The sequence below is a fragment of the Mobula birostris genome, chromosome 25 (assembly GCF_030028105.1).
Source record: "Mobula birostris isolate sMobBir1 chromosome 25, sMobBir1.hap1, whole genome shotgun sequence".
Lineage (NCBI taxonomy): Eukaryota > Metazoa > Chordata > Chondrichthyes > Myliobatiformes > Myliobatidae > Mobula > Mobula birostris.
Window position 1 is genome coordinate 5,451,820 of NC_092394.1, and position 18,155 is coordinate 5,469,974.

General features: G+C 40.1%; 1 protein-coding gene across 3 annotated transcripts in view; it reads left to right on the forward strand.

Moving 5' to 3' along the window:
* bcas3 (BCAS3 microtubule associated cell migration factor) overlaps positions 1-18,155 on the forward strand; it is a 975,956-nt gene that overhangs the window by 168,754 nt on the left and 789,047 nt on the right. For all 3 annotated transcript variants that reach the window (XM_072243678.1, XM_072243680.1, XM_072243679.1), the window contains exon 9: positions 7,413-7,489. In XM_072243678.1, the coding sequence (XP_072099779.1) occupies positions 7,413-7,489 (77 nt within the window). The remainder of the gene's footprint in view (positions 1-7,412; positions 7,490-18,155) is intronic.

Consider the following 18,155-nt stretch of genomic DNA (forward strand, 5'->3'; position numbering starts at 1 on the left):
CTTACGAAAGTAAGCTAGCCAATAATATTAAAACGGATACCAAAGGTTTCCTCAGATACATAAAGTGTGAAAGAGAGGCGAGAGTGGATATCATTCCCCTGCCAAATTAGTTTAAACCCTCCTGAACAACTCCAGCAAATCTGCCCACATGGATTTTGGACCCTCTCGGGTTCAGGTGTAACCCTCACTTTGGTAAAGGTCGTACCTTCCCCTGAAGAGGATACAAAAGCCTGAAAACATGTAGCAGCAAGCTCAGGGACAGCTTCTACCTCATTGATATAAGACTACTGATAGTTCCGTAGTATGATAGGATTAGACTCTTGAGCTCAGAATCTACCTTGTTATGACCTTGCACCTTACTGTCTACCTGCCTTTCACTTTCTCTGCAACTGTAATTCTTTATTCTGCATTCTGATATTGTTTTACCTTGTGCTGCCTTAGTTCACTGTTGTAATGAATTGATCTGCATTGATGGTAGAGTATGTAAAACAAGTTTTTCACTGTACTTAAGTACATGTGATTATGATAAACCAGTCCACCAGTTTAAAGGGATAATGTCAAAATTACAAGATAAACAAATGCCTGTGCTCAGTCACTTCAGACTAAACAAGAATGATCCTAAGTGAATTAGCAAATAAAATGAAACGAAGAGGTTGCGGAAAGGAAGGGGTTCACTGCGACGCATGTCCAAACATGCAGACAATATCAAAAGAGTGATCAGAGAGCCAGAGAGAATCTATTGACAAAGCATACCATTAAGATTTTTTTCAAGTTGAGACTATTAGGACTGTGGAGTTACAACTGAAGATAAACATGATATTTAAATATTTTCTCCACGTATTCACAAGGGAATATGTGCTTCTAAAATACTGAACTGAAAAATCCATAACTTTTGCATAAATGAAATTGAACTATGGGAAAAATAAAATGCGCATGAAGGTAACTAATACCAGGAAAACATGATATCTCTCTTACTAGTGAATCTGCAAGACATCATGGGGAATATTTAAGGAGCATCAATGAACAATGGTATTCTGTCAGAAGCATTCGAATATTCCCTGATTAAAAATAAATCATATCTTGTATGTGTATATATTGGAAGGAAAAATGGGAGTTATACAGTTTCCGGATAGAAAGTTCCAAACAGTTGAATTTAAAGGAGAAATATATCTATTCGTTTTACTAGTCAGCAATTGTAGAGGAGACATTCACAGAATAATTAAGTGTTAATCTGTGCCACAGATACAATAGAGTGTGTCAGAGGAGAAAGTGAGCAACACGAAAAATATTTAGAAACACACCAAAATTACTTTGTTTTAGCTCTGTGGGTGATGCATTAATTTATGCTTTGTTAATACTCTTGCTTTACCCTTTCATTTATAATTCCACTTCTCTCATTGTGAAAGAGCTAAGACTTGCATGTATTCAATTCTGTAAGATGGTGTCATTCTCCATTCCTTGTTCAAATGTTCATTCTTCACACGTTAGCCCAGATAATGAATGTTGGCAGACGAGTTCCCTTGCAGTGAACTTGCTGCCAAGCTGGATCTCGTCTCAATCAAAAGCCTTCACATGCATACTTTCTAACAGTTGAGTACAAGGAAGTCATAACTTTAACGGTTCCTGATTTAGAACCTAATGCAAACAAAGAATTGATGATCTTTATGGTTGTCAACTTTCTTAAGATGCTAAAAAATTCTATTTTTAACATGTCAGTTATTGCTCAGTGTTAAACTACTTCTACCACTTGGTGTCACTAAAACTATGTTTGTTTCCACACTATGTTGCCAAACCACCATTCAGTGAAATGCAGGGCATTTTTTTTGTTCTTTATCAGCACCAAGTGCAACATTTAGAGTCACAGAACTTCATTATGCTGATTTTCTGCACAAACAGTAGAAATTAATGTGGGCTGAGGTATGAAAGTTCCATGAAACAAAAACAAAACAGTTGCTTAGTGGATAACATGACACTATAACAGCTGGGGCATCTTTTGGAGTTCAATTCCGATGCCTTCTGAAAGAAGTTTGTACTTTGTACATCCATTTTGTGAGCATGTGAGTTTTCTCTGGATGTTCTGGTTTCCTCCCACAGTCTAAAGGTGTACTAGTTAATTGGTTATTGTAAATTGTCCTGTGGTTAGGCTGGTGTTAAATAAATGAGTTACTGTGTGGTGTGGTTTGTTGGGATGGAAGAGCTTGTTGTGCACTGTATCTCTAAATAAAGTAAATAAATAAAAAAGAGGGGGAGAAAGCATCCATGTGGCTTTCAGGTGGAGCCTTAATAGTAAAGAGTTTGGAATGAAAAGGTGAGAAATATTGTTTGGTTCTCTCCCCCCCACTCCATTTAATGAATAGATGGGGCCACTGCTGTGATATTTTCTAATGAGGGTCATATATTGACTTTGTGAATCCAAAGTTCACAGGTAAATCAAGGTCAGCAAGACTTTTCAGCCCAAATTAGTCCATTCTTATAGAAAAACCTATTGTGTCTTCAACGATAATCTCTTAGATGAGTCAAGGTATTGCTTTACACTCTATTGCATGTCATGAATCTACTGATGCTTTCTGTTGTAAAATTGTGTTTTGTCAATGTCTGCTATGAACGTTTCCTCTAAGATGGTTGGCCAGATTTTCCTCATGTGTAAAGGTTACCTTATATTAACCTGGATGAATAAACAGAGTTTGTACCTTCTTCCTGTGACTGCATGGGTTTCTTCAGGGTGCTGTAGTTTCCTCCCACATTCCAAAGACCATAAAACCATAGAACAGAGGAGCAGAATTAGGCCATTTGGCCCATTGAGTTTGGTCCGCCATTCCACCATGGCTGATTTATTATCCCTCTTAACCCCATTCTCTTGCCTTCTCCCCTAACCTTTGATGCCCTGACTAATCAAGAATTTATCAATCTTTGCTTTAATTATACCCAATGACTTGGCTCCAAAGCTGTCAGTGCAATGAATTCCACAGATTCACCACCACCTGGCTATAGAACTTCCCTTCTCAAGACGTACAAATTAGTAGGGTAGTTTGTCACATAGGTGTGATTGGACAGTGTGGGCATGTTGGGCTGCATGGGCCTTCTACTGCGCTGTATCTCAAAAATTTTTTTAAAAACATGTAAGCATTACCAATCTTCATTCTCTGAGTCTCTATGATGTGATATTGTGTGTGAGTAAAAAGCTCCTGTCAGCTAAACACATCCAGTTCCCAGAAGAAATTAAGAAATTGGTTTGATGCCTTTTTTCAGTTCCAGGCCAGGCTATAATACATGGCACACCATCTTGTCCATCTGTGCTGCCGCCTTCAAGAATTTGTAGACTGAGGTCCTTCAGTTCCTCAGTAGTCATTTGCAAACTTACTAACCATGTCCCGTGCATTCTTATCCATATTGTTGATACAGATGACAAACAATTGTTTATAACATTAGGCAGATGCAGTTTAATTAGGGCAGGTGTGTGGTGTTCCATCTTGTTAGGTCAAATGTAAGGAGAAAATATGCAATAAATGCCAAGGCAGAGGGATTTTGAGGTGCAGGTCCATAGCTTTCTGTAAGTTGCAACTCAAGTAGCTAGGATGATTAAAAATATTTAGAGCATGCTTGCTTTTTTTCAATTGGGACACTGAATATAAAATTGGGAAATCATGTTGCATCTGTTTAAATCTTGGTGTATAAAGCCAGGCATGATGCAGGGTTTCAACCCAAAACATCAACCGTTCCTTTCTTCCCTCAGATGCCGCCCAGCTGTTCCTTTCTTCCCCCAGATGCTGCTCAACCCGCTGAGTTCCTCTGGAAGATTGTTTGTTGCTGCAGATCTTTCATATTTTTCCTGTTGAATGTTGAATCTCCACGTTGTTGAGAAATTTATGTACTTTATATACCCTAGTTTAACCCTGTCTTTTTTTCTGAATCTTAACTGCTGTAATGACAGTCATGGTACTTGTGTTTATTTAGTTTTGTTTATTTCTCATTTTTCAGTTCCTTTCTTGTTACAAGTTTCTGATTTGCAATGTTTTCCCACATTTTTACAGCTTTTTCCCTGCAGTGAAGTTTGTTGCTTTTTTAAATTCACTGTTTTGTTGATCTGTTTGGAGTTATGCTTGTTTGGTTTTCTCTCATGTCCAGCTGAATTTAATTGAAGAATATTTTCTATTTAGTTTCTTTAGATTTTTGAGACCGAATTTCAAATCCAATCTAAAATACTGCATGCCTACCATAATTTCAGATTCATTATTTTCCGAAGTGTTTGTTTGAACTGTAGCTCGGTAATTGAGGTTCTGTGGAAATAGTTCTGAATGTGTACAAATTAATTATGTTTGTTGATGTAAAGTCTGAACTGAAGGATTATATTGCCTTTCATATAAAACAATCAGCCTTCTCCAAAATTCTTCCAGTATAGTCTTTGCATGTATTTTGTAAGTCATCCCATTTCTTTATCTGTAATCTGCTTCAGTCCATCTTTTTCCATTTGTTTTCTTTTTTGCTTCCTTGTCTTTATCTCTAATCCCTTATGTTAGAATTTTACAATTTTGTTACTATAATTTTTATTATTTTGTCCATATTTAATTATTACTGATATTTTTTCTTCGTCCTTTAAATTCTTTATGCCTCAGTAGCCACGTTTGTTGCAATACCTCTGGTATGCTTCCCAATCTTTTCTGTAGAAATTTGTCATGACCTCCCCCAAAATGGTGCAGTCAACATGCAGGCACTATATCAGGAATGTGTGTTAAAATGTCTGCTTATTATCTTCATAATTTAGAACATTTATAATCATTTACATGTTTTTAACTTGAAATACCAGCACTGAATGTATCGTTCTAAATAGTTAATAAGTGTACTTATTTTCTTAGCTTTAGATGATATTTGCTTTAGTGCATATTGTTAAACAACTCTTTAAGTAACCCTGAAGCTATTTGATACATCATGACACTGTTGTATATAAGAATGATGAAAGAAACTAGACTGACATTTCCCTTCACTGTTTTCTCTTCACACACATTGCCTGACTTGTTGAGACATTTTAAATAAATCATCACAAACTCCAAGAAAACAACAGAAGTTAACTGAATAAAATGTTCAATGCCTCATTACATTTTCATATTGCAAGGGAAAACAAGATGTAGTATATTCAATAACAGTGGAAGAGAGGAAATATTAAAACAATAAATGATGCCTGAGCCTGGTCTGGTATTGTGGTGGAGTTGGCCAGACCTCGGATAGGAGGTTGAAGTATTGTAGTTGAAGAATATGATAAAGTAGCAATGCCTTCCTTTATTGCCACAAATACGGTCAAGGCAGTGGGTATATAGGGAGGCGCTGATTAAATAAGGGTAGGGCAGGGTCAAATTCTGATCCATTGTTGTTGTAGTTCCCAGTCCCAAGTACAGCTTGCTCCCTGGTCTGTGATTCCAGACACAGCCTGCTCCTGGCTTTGTGATTCCAGAAACAGCCTGGTCCGTGGCCCCCTTTTCCATTCCTAGCTTCATTCCTGATCCTTGATTCTGGGCCCTGCCTGCTCCGTGATTCCCTATTCCAGACCCAGCCTGTCCTATTACTAGAATTATAAGGAGAGGCTCAGTAGGTTGAGGCACTTTACCTCGACTGTAGGTGGTTGAGATGTGACCTTACAGGAGGACAAGGTTTGTTATGCTATGGGATTCATTGTGCTATAAGGAGAAATTGGACAAACTTTGGTTGTTTTCTCTGGAGTGATGGAGACTGGGGGTTGGGGAGATCTGACTGAGTTTTAGAAGATTATGAGAGGTATGGTAGAGTGGACAGCTAGCATCTATTCACAAACAAGAGAAAATATGTAGATACTGGAAATCAGAGCAACACACTCAAAATGCTGGAGGAACTCAGCGGGCCAGGGAGCGTCTATGGAAAAGAATATAGTCAACGTTTCAGTCCTGCTGAAATGTCTGGGCCGGAAACATCGACTGTACTCTTTTCCATTGATGCTGCCTGGCCTGCTGAGTTCCTCCAGCATTTTGTGTGTGTAGCTAGCATTTGTTTTCCTTGTCTAATACCAGAGGGTATGCATTTAAGGTGAGTGGTGTTAAGTTCAGAAGAAATTGCAGCAAGTAATTTTACAGAAAGAATAGTGGGGAGCCTGAAGTGTGCTGCCCAGGGTGGTGGTGGAGGCAAATGCAATAACAAGAGGTGTTCATGGATGTGCAGGAACTAGAAAGATTGGAAAATTTTGTAGGTCGGAGGATTTGGTTTAGTTGGATATTTGATTACTAATTTAATTAGTTTGGCAAAACATTGTGAGCTGAAGTATCTGTTCCTCTGCTCTGCTGCACTATGTTCTAAGGCCATGGGATCTTTTGCATTCTCTTGAGAGAGTAGAGAACTAAGGGTGAGTTCAAGGATTAATGTATTAAGTGAGTTAAATGAGATTAAGAAATTGGAAATAGGTAGCCTAGAATGGGGGAGTGATGTTAGGGCTGGGAGACAGAGAGATAGATTCTTTCAAAGCAGCAGGGGAAGAGGATGGGGATAGATCAATATCAAGAAGATCAAGTGAAGAAGTTAAGTTCATACTTAGGGTATGGATGATCAATTAGCAGAAGTGAAAGGACATTCAGAGCCAGTACAGACAGTTGTCTTAGGAAAAGTAGCAGTATTACCAGCCAAAACTGAATTTAATATTTCTACCATCATTTATAACATTAACAATTTGCTTTGATGGCTAACTAGCGGTGAAATTAGCACAGGGAGTTCTGAAGGCCAGTTATTAATTCTCAGTCTGTTGTTATACAAGAAGAATATAATGAGTGAAGAAGAAGATTGGAAAGAAGAATAGATCAACTTGGTCTCTGAATGTTACTTGGAAAGTATGCCGGAGCTGCTTGCTATTTCCCTACACTTCTCTGAAGTTCATAACTAAAAGCAGAGTTTGATAGGTTCTTGATTAGTCAGAGTGTCAAAGGTTATCGGGAGAAGGCAGGAGAATGGGGTTGAGGGAGATAATAAATAAGCCATGATGAAATGGCAGTACAGAATTATGGGCTGAATGGCCTAATTTTGCTCCTGTGTCATATGGTCTAATGTGCTAAATGGTCTGCTGTGTTGTGAGATTCGGTGGAGCTAAGTTTAACATTTTGTCCAAAAGATGGCATCTCTTAAATTGAAGCACTTTCACTGAGAATTCTTTCTTCTTCGTGTTAAAAAGTATTGATTGACAACATCACATTGGAGACCCACTCCTACTGATGGCAGTCTTTTTACTAGTTTTAAATCAATTAATATTGACTTTTAAAATCAGTTTTAAAATTTGAATTTTGTAGTGCATCCTGGCAGCATGCTGAACGTGCTCAATCTAAGATGTTTATTTTCAGGAGTGATAGAAGAAGATGATACAAGCGGCATTTCCTGACTTGTTTTTTTGTTTCTTTTTTTCTCAGGGTCTTGGTAGTTGTATTACAGGAGAAGATTGCCACTTTTGATAGCTACACTTTCGCTAAAAAGTTCTTTGTCACAAGTACGTACCACTGCATGTATGTGTGCACATTGTAAAATATTTTTCAAGCGATTTCACGATATCTCTACATTTTATGTTGCGATTTTTGACCCCTTGGAATTGGATTGTGGCGACACAGACTAATTTGATTTGGATTTATAGATAGCTATCTGCAAGAATAAACGTTGGTCTGGGTTGTACAAATTAAAGATTTTGCATGTATTGTTCTGCAAACCTCTTCTGCGTTATTTCTGCCATCATGGTAGGTAAAAGTGCAATAAGAACAGAAAATGCTGAAAACATTTAGCAGGTCAGGCAGCATCTGTAGAGAGAGAAACAACTAAGATCCGAGATCCAGGCTGATGGTACTGTGGCGAAATTTGCAGAGGATAGCATAATAGGTAGTGGGACAAGTAGCACTGCGGAGGCAAGGAATCTGCAGAAGTTCTTGGACAGGTTAGGAGAGTGGGCAAAGAAGTGGCAGATGGAATACAGCATAGGGAAGTGTGGGGTAATGCACTTTGGGAAGAAGAATTAAGACAAAGACCGTTTTTTAAATGGGGAGAGAATCTAGAAATTGGAAGTGCAAGGGGATTTGGGAGCCCTGGTTTAGAACCCCCTTAAAATACACGTTTCATCGATAGTAAGGAAGGCAAATTGCAAGTTGGAAGTCATTTTGAGAGGACAAGAATATAAAAGTAGAATGACCTGCTGAAGCTTTACAAGACAGAGGTCGGACTGCATAGGATCTGTATAAAGATATTATAGCCCTGAAGAGGGTTTAGAGGAAGTTCACAAGTGTAGTCCCCCGGCCAACCTCAGGGTCCCTAGATGACAGCGAGCCGAGCGACCCTGAGGCTGGCCAGGGGGGCTACACAAGGATAACCCAGGAGTGAAATGCTTAATGTATAAAGAGTGTTTGACATCTCTGGGCCTGAATTTAATGGAGTTCAAAAAGATGAGGGGGGATTTCATTGAAACTTATTGGATATTGAAAGACCTGGATTGAGTGGGTGTGGAGAGGATGCTTCAATTAGTAGGAGAGTCTGGGATCTGAGGACAGAGCTTAGAACTGTGATGAGGAAGAATTTCTTCAGCCAGGAGGTGGTGCATATATGTAATTCTTTGTCACAGAGAGCGGTGGAGACCAAGTCATTACTTGTATTTAAGGCAGAGATTGATAGGTTCTTTATTGTTAAGAGAGTTAAAGGTTACAGAAAGAAGGCGTGAGAATGGTGAAGCAGACAGACTCAGTGGGCTAAATGGCCTAATTCTGCTCCTATCTTTAATGGGCTAATTTTTCATTATAATTGGGTAGGAGAAGAACAAGTTAGCAGAGTTAGCCGGAACCTATACTGATTTGTTCCTTTGTTTTTCGGTTCTTATGAAGGGTTTTAGGTCTAAAGTGTTAATTGTTTCTCACTCTAGATGCTACTGAGTGTTTCTGTTAGTTTCTGTCTTTATTTCACGCTCCCAGCAATCTGCAGATTTCATTTTATTTTCATTTGCATTAAAATTAGAGGAGTGGAAATTAATATTTTTATGTTGTTTATTCATGGATCGTATGCGCTTATCCACTTTGAACATTTTGAGTCATGGGAATGTTTGTATATTAAAACAGTTACACTGTAGTAGTTGTGACTAGTACTGAATTAAATTCTGGTAGTTTTGAAAAGTTATGAAGTTCTGATATATATATATATATAAACACATGAGATTCTGCAGATGTTGGAAATCTGAAGCAACACACACAAAATGCTGGAGGAACTCAGCAGGTCAGACTGCATCTATAGAGAGACAACAGAAGCCTGGCTTGAATATGAACAGGCTGTGCTAATTCTCTCCAATGACATAATTCTTCTTATATACTACCTTTGAATAGAATAGTACATTTAAAAAGATATGCAAAATTCTTTAAGAGATTAGTGAGATTGGAAAGACTGGGTTCGAAGGTGGGAAGAGTTGTAGCAAATCATTTAGGGGCAGGAAGACATTGTTGGGATCTCTGATATGTGGCCGTGTACCTGACTTTGGACCTTCGATATGTACATGGGCTTTGTAATGAAACTTCCTGATTCAAAGTCAAGCTTCTGATTTTAGACTTATGCTAATCAGTTAGGAATCACAACAGCAGTGGTGACTTAAAACGCTCTGAATCAAAGTTACATAAATAATATCCTCAGAGCTGAATTAATATCTGTTGCCTTCAAGATGCAACTATAACAATTGCAGGCATTGTGCGGTGAGGCAGTATGTTCCTGTATTGTTTCTTGGATTTGTTCATTAATATTTGATGAGGTCATGTGTGGAGAGATTAGGCAACAGTGCCTATCTGCAGGTCACTGAGCTTGACCACCATGATCAAAGTGTTTTACTGACCTTGACAGTTAGTGATTTTAAGAGATTTGGCAAGCAGTGTCAAAATATTAAGTTTATCTGCCATTTCTTTGCCTCCCCATTACTACCTTTCCAGCGTCCATTTTCAGCAGTCCAATATTCACCCTTGCCTCACTTTCACTCCTTATATATATGAAAAAACCTTTAGCATCCTCTTTGATATTTTTGGCTAGCTTACCTTCATATTTCATCTTTTCTCTCCTTATGGATTTTTTAGTTGCTTTCTGTTGGTTTATAAAACCTTCTCAATCCTCTAACTTCCCACTAATTTTGCAAAATTGTCCTTATACATACCATTTCTATCTTCCATTATAGTTTGTAGCCCACATCCCAGTTACCGTTCCCAACAGGGTCTTTTTACCTTGCAGTTTCTCAACTCTGTCCACGGAGATTTTACATCTTCTGAACCTTTGTCACCTCTTTCTAAGGATTTGATTTCATATTTTACCAACAGAGCCTCCCCATACTCTTTGCCTACCTCCTGTTTTTTTGATACAATGTTTATCTGTGGATGTTAAGCCACCAATTATGATCTTCTTTCAGCCACTTCTCAGTAATGCCCACAAAGTCATACTTGCTAGCTCCGCTACCAGATCATCTATCTTATTTTGTATACTGCATGCATTCAAATATAACACCTTCAGTCCTGTATTCATCATCCTTTTCAATTTTACTCCCATGTTACACTTCACCTCAACCATCCCACTAACTACAGTTTTTCCCTTTCATTTGCCTGTCCTTCCTCACGGTCTTACTAGATAGATAGATAGATAGATAAATAGATAGACATACTTTATTGATCCAGAGGGAAATTGGGTTTCGTTACAGTTACACCAACCAAGAATAGAGTATAAATATAGCAATATAAAACCATAAATAATTAAATAATAATATGTAAATTATGCCAGATGGAAATAAGTCCAGGACCAGCCTATTGGCTCAGAGTGTCTGACCCTCCAAGGGAGGAGTTGTAAAGTTTGATGGCCGCAGGCAGGAATGCCTCCCTATGTCGCTCTGTGTTGCATCTCGGTGGAATGAGTCTCTGGCTAAATGTACTCCTGTGCCCAACCAGTACATTATGTAGTGGATGGGAGACATTGTCCAAGATGGCATGCAAATTGGACAGCATCCTCTTTTCAGACACCACTGTCAGAGGGTTCAGTTTCATCCCCACAACATCACTGGCCTTATGAAAGAGTTTGTTGATTCTGTTGGTGTCTGCTACCCTCAGCCTGCTGCCCCAGCACACAACAGCAAACATGATGGCACTGGCCACCACAGACTCGTAGAACATTCTCAGCATCGTCCGACAGATGCTGAAGGACTTCAGTCTCCTCAGGAAGTAGAGACGGCTCTGACCCTTCTTGTAGACAGCCTCAGTGTTCTTTGACCAGTCCAGTTTATTGTCAATTCATATTCCCAGGTATTTGGAATCCTCCACCATGTCCATACTCACCCCCTGGATGGAAACAGGGGTCACCGGTGCCTTAGCCCTCCTCAGGTCCACCACCAGCTCCTTAGTCTTTTTCACATTAAGCTGCAGATAATTCTGCTCACACCATGTGACAAGGTTTCCTACCGTTGCCCTGTACTCAGCCTCATCTCCCTTGCTGATGCATCCAACTACTACGCACTACATTGACTTGTATAACAACTCCCTATCCTCAGTCCAGTTCCCATATTCCTGCCAACTAAGTTTAAACCCTTCCCAACTGCTTTAGCTAACCTGCCCGCAAGGATATTGGTCCCCTTTGGGTTCAGGTGTAACCCGTCCTTTTTGTACAGTCATACTTTCCCCAGAAGAGAACCCAATGATCCACAAATATGAAACCATGCCCCCTGTACCACTTCCTCAGTCACTCATTCATCTGTACCATCATCCTATTCCTGCCCTGACTAGCAGATGGCGGTGGGAGTAAAACAGAGATTACTGCCTTAGAGGTCCTGTTATTCAGCCTTTTGCCTGACTCCCTATACTCACTATGCAGGGCCCCTTTCCCCTTTCTACTTATGTCATTGGCACCAATGTGCACCACAATCTCTGGCTGTTGACCCTCCCTCTTGAGAATCTTCTGTAGCTGCTGTGAGGTAGCATCTGGGAGGCAACACACTATCCTGGCTTCTCTTTTGCGGCCACAGAATATACTGTCCATCACTTTAACTATTGAATCTCCTATCACTACCGCTCTGCTTGACTGCTGCCGCTGTGCCCAGACAGGTCATCCCTTCAGCAGTATCCAGAGAGGTATATTTGTTGCTGAGGGCAATGGCCTCAAGGGAACCCTGAACTCACTGCTTACTCCCCTTACTTCTCCTGGTTGTCACCTATGTATTATCTAAGCCTGCATTTTGGGTGTGACTACCTCAGAAAAAGACTTGGCTATGAAGTCTTCAACCTCCTGGATGGTTCTGAGTGTATCCAGCTTCAGCTCCAGTTCCTTGACCTTGTCAGTCAGGAGCTGATTGGGTGCACTTTCTGCAGATGTGACCATTAGGTATCTTGAAGTCCCACATCTCACAGGAGGAGCTTTCCACTGCCTGAACTACCATCCTGCCTATATTTGTTATGCCTCTAACTTCTCAAATTTAAGTTCTAGCCTGTGCCTGTTCTCGTCCAAACCTGTTGAGCCAAAGCTTGACTACTCTTACCACAGCATCTGCTTACACAATTGCTGCTCCAACCATGGTCACTCTGTTGAAACTCTGCTCCTTTTTATTTGCCCTTGCTAATTAACCCTAGTTACTATTAACCCAAGCAAACTTCCACTCCACAGGCAAGCCCCAACAGGGGCCAGCTCACTTTTCAAATGCTTTTAAAATCCTTATTATGATGCTTTTGTCACACTACATTTCCATTAACCTTAACTGTCTAAATTTACAATAGAAAAATCTTCATACCAATATTCTGACCATTGGGTTCCTGTATTTCCCTCAATATTATCTCATTTATTTTTAAATCTATTTTCAGTTTGTCTTTGTTTTGTGAAGTCAATCTTGTACTGTACCTAATTACTTTGAAAAAACACAGCTGCAGTCTGAATGACCTATTTTCCATTTTTTAATCTTTCCGCCTGTTACCAAAGATATATCTTCTCTAATGAAGGAATTCATTTAATTTGCATTATATCCATTAGTTTCAAAGATTCAAAGCACATTTATTATCAACAAATGTATAAATTATACACTTTGAAATTTGTCTGCTTACAGGTAGCCACATCATTCAAGAATCATACAGGCATCATTCAAGAATAATTTTAAAGGAAAAGAGGAAAGGGTGCTGTTATTGATGCCCCACCATAAATATCACAGGTTCACCAGTCACTAGACACTCAAGTAGACCAGTCACATGGAAACAGTGGTCACAAACAAGATTGGGTGTCCTACAGTGGTGCTGGAAACTTTGTGAACCCTGTAGAATTTTCTCTATTTCTGCTTAAGTATGACCTAAATTGTAATCATATCTTCACATAGGTCCTAACTCTAGATAAAGAGAACTCAGTTAAATAAATAATGCAAAAACATTATACTTGTTAATTTATTTATTGAGAAAGATGATCCAATATTACATGTATTTGTTAGAAAAAGTATGTGAACATTTGGGATAATGACGCCAAATAACTTTTGTAGAAGGCATGTGTTCCAATCAATGAGATGAGATTGGAGGTGTGGGTTGTAGAGATGCCCTGCCTTATAAAAAAGACACAAAAAATCAGGTTACTGACAGAGCCTTCTGTTCTCAAGAAAGATCTGTTTATGTGCACCATGCCTCGATCAAAACAACTTTCAGAGGACCTTAGAAGAAGAATTGTAGAGATGCATCAAGCTAGAAAAAGCTGCAAAAGCATTTCTAAAGACCTGAGTGTTTATCAGTCCACAGTAAGAAACATTGTCTGCAAATGGAGGAAACTCAGTACTGTTGCTATTCTCCCAAGGACTGGGCATCCTGCAAAGATCACATCAAGAGCACAAGGTGCGTTGCTGAAGGAGGTGAAAAAGAACTCAAGGGTAACAGCAAAAGACCTGCAGAAATCTCTAGAACTTGCTAAAATCTCTGTTCATGTGTCCACTGTAAGAAAAACACTGAACAAGAATGGTGTTTATGGAAGGACTGCTCTCCAAACAAAGACATTGCTGCATTATCTCAAGTTTGCAGAAGACTACCTGGATGTTCTACAATGCTTCCTGGAAAATGTTCTGTGGATAGATGAGTCAAAAGTTGAACTTTTTGGCAGAAATGCACATTGCTATGTTTGGAGGAAAAAGGGCACTCTACACCAACACCAACACCAAAACCTCATCCCAACTGTGAAGCATGGTGGAAGAAGCATCATGGTTTGGGGCTGCTTTGCTGCCTCAGGGCCTAGACAGCTTGTAATCGTTGAGAGAACAATGAATTAAAAGCTGTATCAAGACATATTACGGGAGAATGCCAGGGTAGCAGTCTGTCACCTGAAGCTTAATAAAAGTTGGATAATACAACAAGGCAATGATCTGAAAGACAAGAGTAAATCAACAACAGAATAGTTTAAAAAGAAGAAGATTTATGATTTGGAATGCCTGAGTCAAGGTCCTGACCTTAATCATATAGAAATGTTGTGAAAGGACCTGAAGCAAGCAGTTCATGCAAGGAAGCCCACCAACACCCCAGAGTTGTAGCAGTTTTGTAAGGAGAAGTGGCCTAAAATTCCTCCAAGCCGATGTGCAGGACTGGTCAACAGTTACCAGAAACGTTTGTTTGAAGTTATTGCTGTACAAGGCCGGGGTGGGGTGGGGGGGGGGGGTTCACACCAGTTACTGAGAACAAAGGTTCGCCAACTTTTTTCAAGAAATACATGTAATAAGACTAAGGAGCTGGTGGTAGACCTGAGGAGAGCTAAGGTACCGGTGACCCCTGTTTCCATCCAGGGGGCCAGTGTGGACATGGTGGAGGATTACAAATACCTGGGGTTATGAGTTGACAATAAACTGGACTGGTCAAAGAACACTGAGGCTGTCTACAAGAAGGGTCAGAGCCATCTCTATTTCCTGAGGAGACTGAGGTCCTTTAACATCTGCCGGACTATGCTGAGGATGTTCTACGAGTCTGTGGTGGCCAGTGCCATCATGTTTGCTGTTGTGTGCTGGGGCAGCAGGCTGAGGGTAGCAGACACCAACAGAATCAACAAACTCATTTGTAAGGCTAGTGATGTTGTGGGGATGGAACTGGACTCTCTGACGGTGGTGTCTGAAAAGAGGATGCTGTCCAATTTGCATGCCATCTTGGACAATGTCTCCCATCCACTACATAATGTTCTGGTTGGGCACAGGAGTACATTTAGCCAGAGACTCATTCCACCGAGATGCAACACAGAGCGTCATAGGAAGTCATTCCTGCCTGCGGCCATCAAACTTTACAACTCCTCCCTTGGAGGGTCAGACACTCTGAGCCAATAGGCTGGTCCTGGACTTATTTCCTGGCATAATTTACATATTGCTATTTAACTATTTACGGTTTTATTACTATTTAATTATTTATGGTGCAACTGTAACGAAAACCAATTTCCCCCCGGGTTCAATAAAGTATGACTATGACTAATACTGGATCATTTTTTCCATAAGTAAATGAACAAGTGTAATGTTTTTTGTGTTATTTATTTAATTGGGTTCTCTTTATCTAGTTTAAGGACTTGCGTGAAGATCTGATCACATTTGAGGACATATTTATGCAGAAATAGAGAAAATTCTAGAGGGTTTACTAACTTTCTAGCATCACCATATAATGTGACATACCTCCTGACACCCAAAGCCTTACAAGCACAAGTCATGATTGTGATGAAATACTCTCCACTTACTTGGATAACAGCTTTGAAAAAAATTCAACACTATCTGGCACAATGTGGCAGGTGGAGTTCAACCCAGATAAGTGTGAAGTGGTTCATTTTGGTAGGTCAAATGCGATGGCAGAATGTAGTATTAATGGTAAGATTCTTGGCAGTGTGGACAATCAGAGGGATCTTGGGGTCCGAGTCTATAGGACGCTCAAAGCAGCTGTGCAGGTTGACTATGTGGTTAAGAAGGCATATGGCGTATTGGCTTTCATCGATCATGGAATTGAATTTAGGAGCCGAGAGGTAATGTTGCAGCTATATAGGACCCTGGTCAGACCCCACTTAGAGTACTGTGCTCAGTTCTGGTCCCCTCACTACAGGAAGGATTTGGAAGCCATAGAAAGGGTGTAGAGGGAGACGTACAAGGATGTTGCCTGGATTGGGGAGCATGACTTATGAAGACAGGTTGAATGAACTCAGCCTTTTCTCCTTGGAGCGACGGAGGATGAGAGGTGACCTGATAGAGGTGTATAAGATGATGAGAGGCATTGATCATATGGATAGTCAGAGGCTTTTTCCCAGGGCTGAAATGGCTGCCACAAGAGGGCACAGGTTTAAGGTGCTTGGGAGTAGGTACAGAGGAGATGTCAGGGGTAAATTTTTTACACAGAGAGCGGTGAGTGCGTGGAATGGGCTGCTGGCGTCGGTGGTGGAGGCGGATATGATAGGGTCTTTTAAGAGACTTTTGGATAGGTACGTGGAGCTTAGAAAAATAGAGGGCTATGGGTAACCCTAGTAATTTCAAAGGTAGGGACATGTTCAGCACAACTTTGTGGGCCGAAGGGCCTGTTCTGTGCTGTGGGTTTCTCTGTGTTTGTATGTTTCTAATGTCACCCTCTTGAGTGATACTGCATCTACCACACTAAACACACATCCCTCCACTCCAGTGCACTGCAGTTACTCACCAAGACTATGATGAAAGCGCTCCTCAAACCTGCGTCCTCTAGTATTAAGAATTAAAGAACATCAAATGCAAGTTCCCCTTCAGATGGCAACCATCTTGACTTGGAGACATATTTCTATTCCTTCATCATTGCTGAAGCTAAATCCTGAAAACCAGCACCTGAACAGTAGAAAAGAATATTTTTCACCAGTAGGACAGCAGATAGCCAATCCTCCCACATTCCAAAGATGTATGGGCACAGTTAGGATTAGTGAAATGTGGGCTTACTATATTGGCTCTGGAAATGTTGTGACACTTGTCTCCAGTATGTCCTTGGACTGTGTTAACTCAGACAGCACATTTCACTGTATGTTTTGATGATTTATTTGATACATTTGACAAATAAAGCTAATCTTTCATCTTTATGGACACCTGCCACTTTCTCAGGACGGTTAGGAATGGCATTGCCAGTGAAGCCCAGTCCTGAAAAACAAACAATAAATAAATAGAACCTATTAATTGTTATAATGTCATCCCAAAATAGTCCAATTAAAACCTGAGAATTTCTCAAGCCTGCCCATCCCTGCAAATAAAAGCATCACTAATCTACCTCAGTTCCATTTTTCTGTTTGAAAAATGGGTTCAAAGGAAGTTTCTAGGATTGGACATCATCACTAGCCTGAACTGGTCCAACCACATAGACACCACAGCCAATAAGGTTCACTGGTGCTTCTACTTCCTCAGGACGCTGAAGAAACCTGGCATGTCCCCTTTGTCTCTTACCAATTTTATAATGATGCATCATAGAAAGCATCCTATCCGGATGCATCACAACTTGCTATGGGAATTGCTTTGCCCATAACTATAAGAAACTTCAGACAGTTGTAGATAGTTCAACACATACAAAAACCAGCCTCCTCTCCATGGACATTGTCTGCATTTCTCACTGCCTCATTATAGCAGCCAACATAATCAAAGACCATACCCACCCAGAAGGGTCTGGCCTCTGCCCCCTTCCATTGGGCAGAAGCCTGAAAGCATATGCTACTGGGTTCAAAGACAGCTTCTACCCTGCTGTTGTAGAGCTATTGAATGGTACTCTCGTGTAATAAGATGCACCCTTGACCTCACCATCTGCTTCATTTTGGCCTTACACCTTATTGTTTACCTGCAATGCACTTTCTCCATAGCTGTTACACTTTATGATGCATTCTGTTATTGTTTTTACCTTGTGCTACTTCAATGCACTGTTGTAATGAAATAATCTGAATGCATGGTACACAAGACAAGTTTTTCAATAATCTTTGGTGTATGGGCTAATAATAAATCAATTTACTAAATTAATTTGTTGGTGTCAGAAGTTCAATAATTGAGCATGGTTCTCTCTGGAATTAAGAATTCCAGAGATTCGTAACCTTCAGGCTCAAGAACTTTTTCCACTCTCCATCCTAATTGGCAGAATTTTTTCCCCAGAGATCATTGCCCTTAGTTAAGTAGGCTCTCAGCATCTTGAACTGTCTTCCTGCGAAACTCCATACAA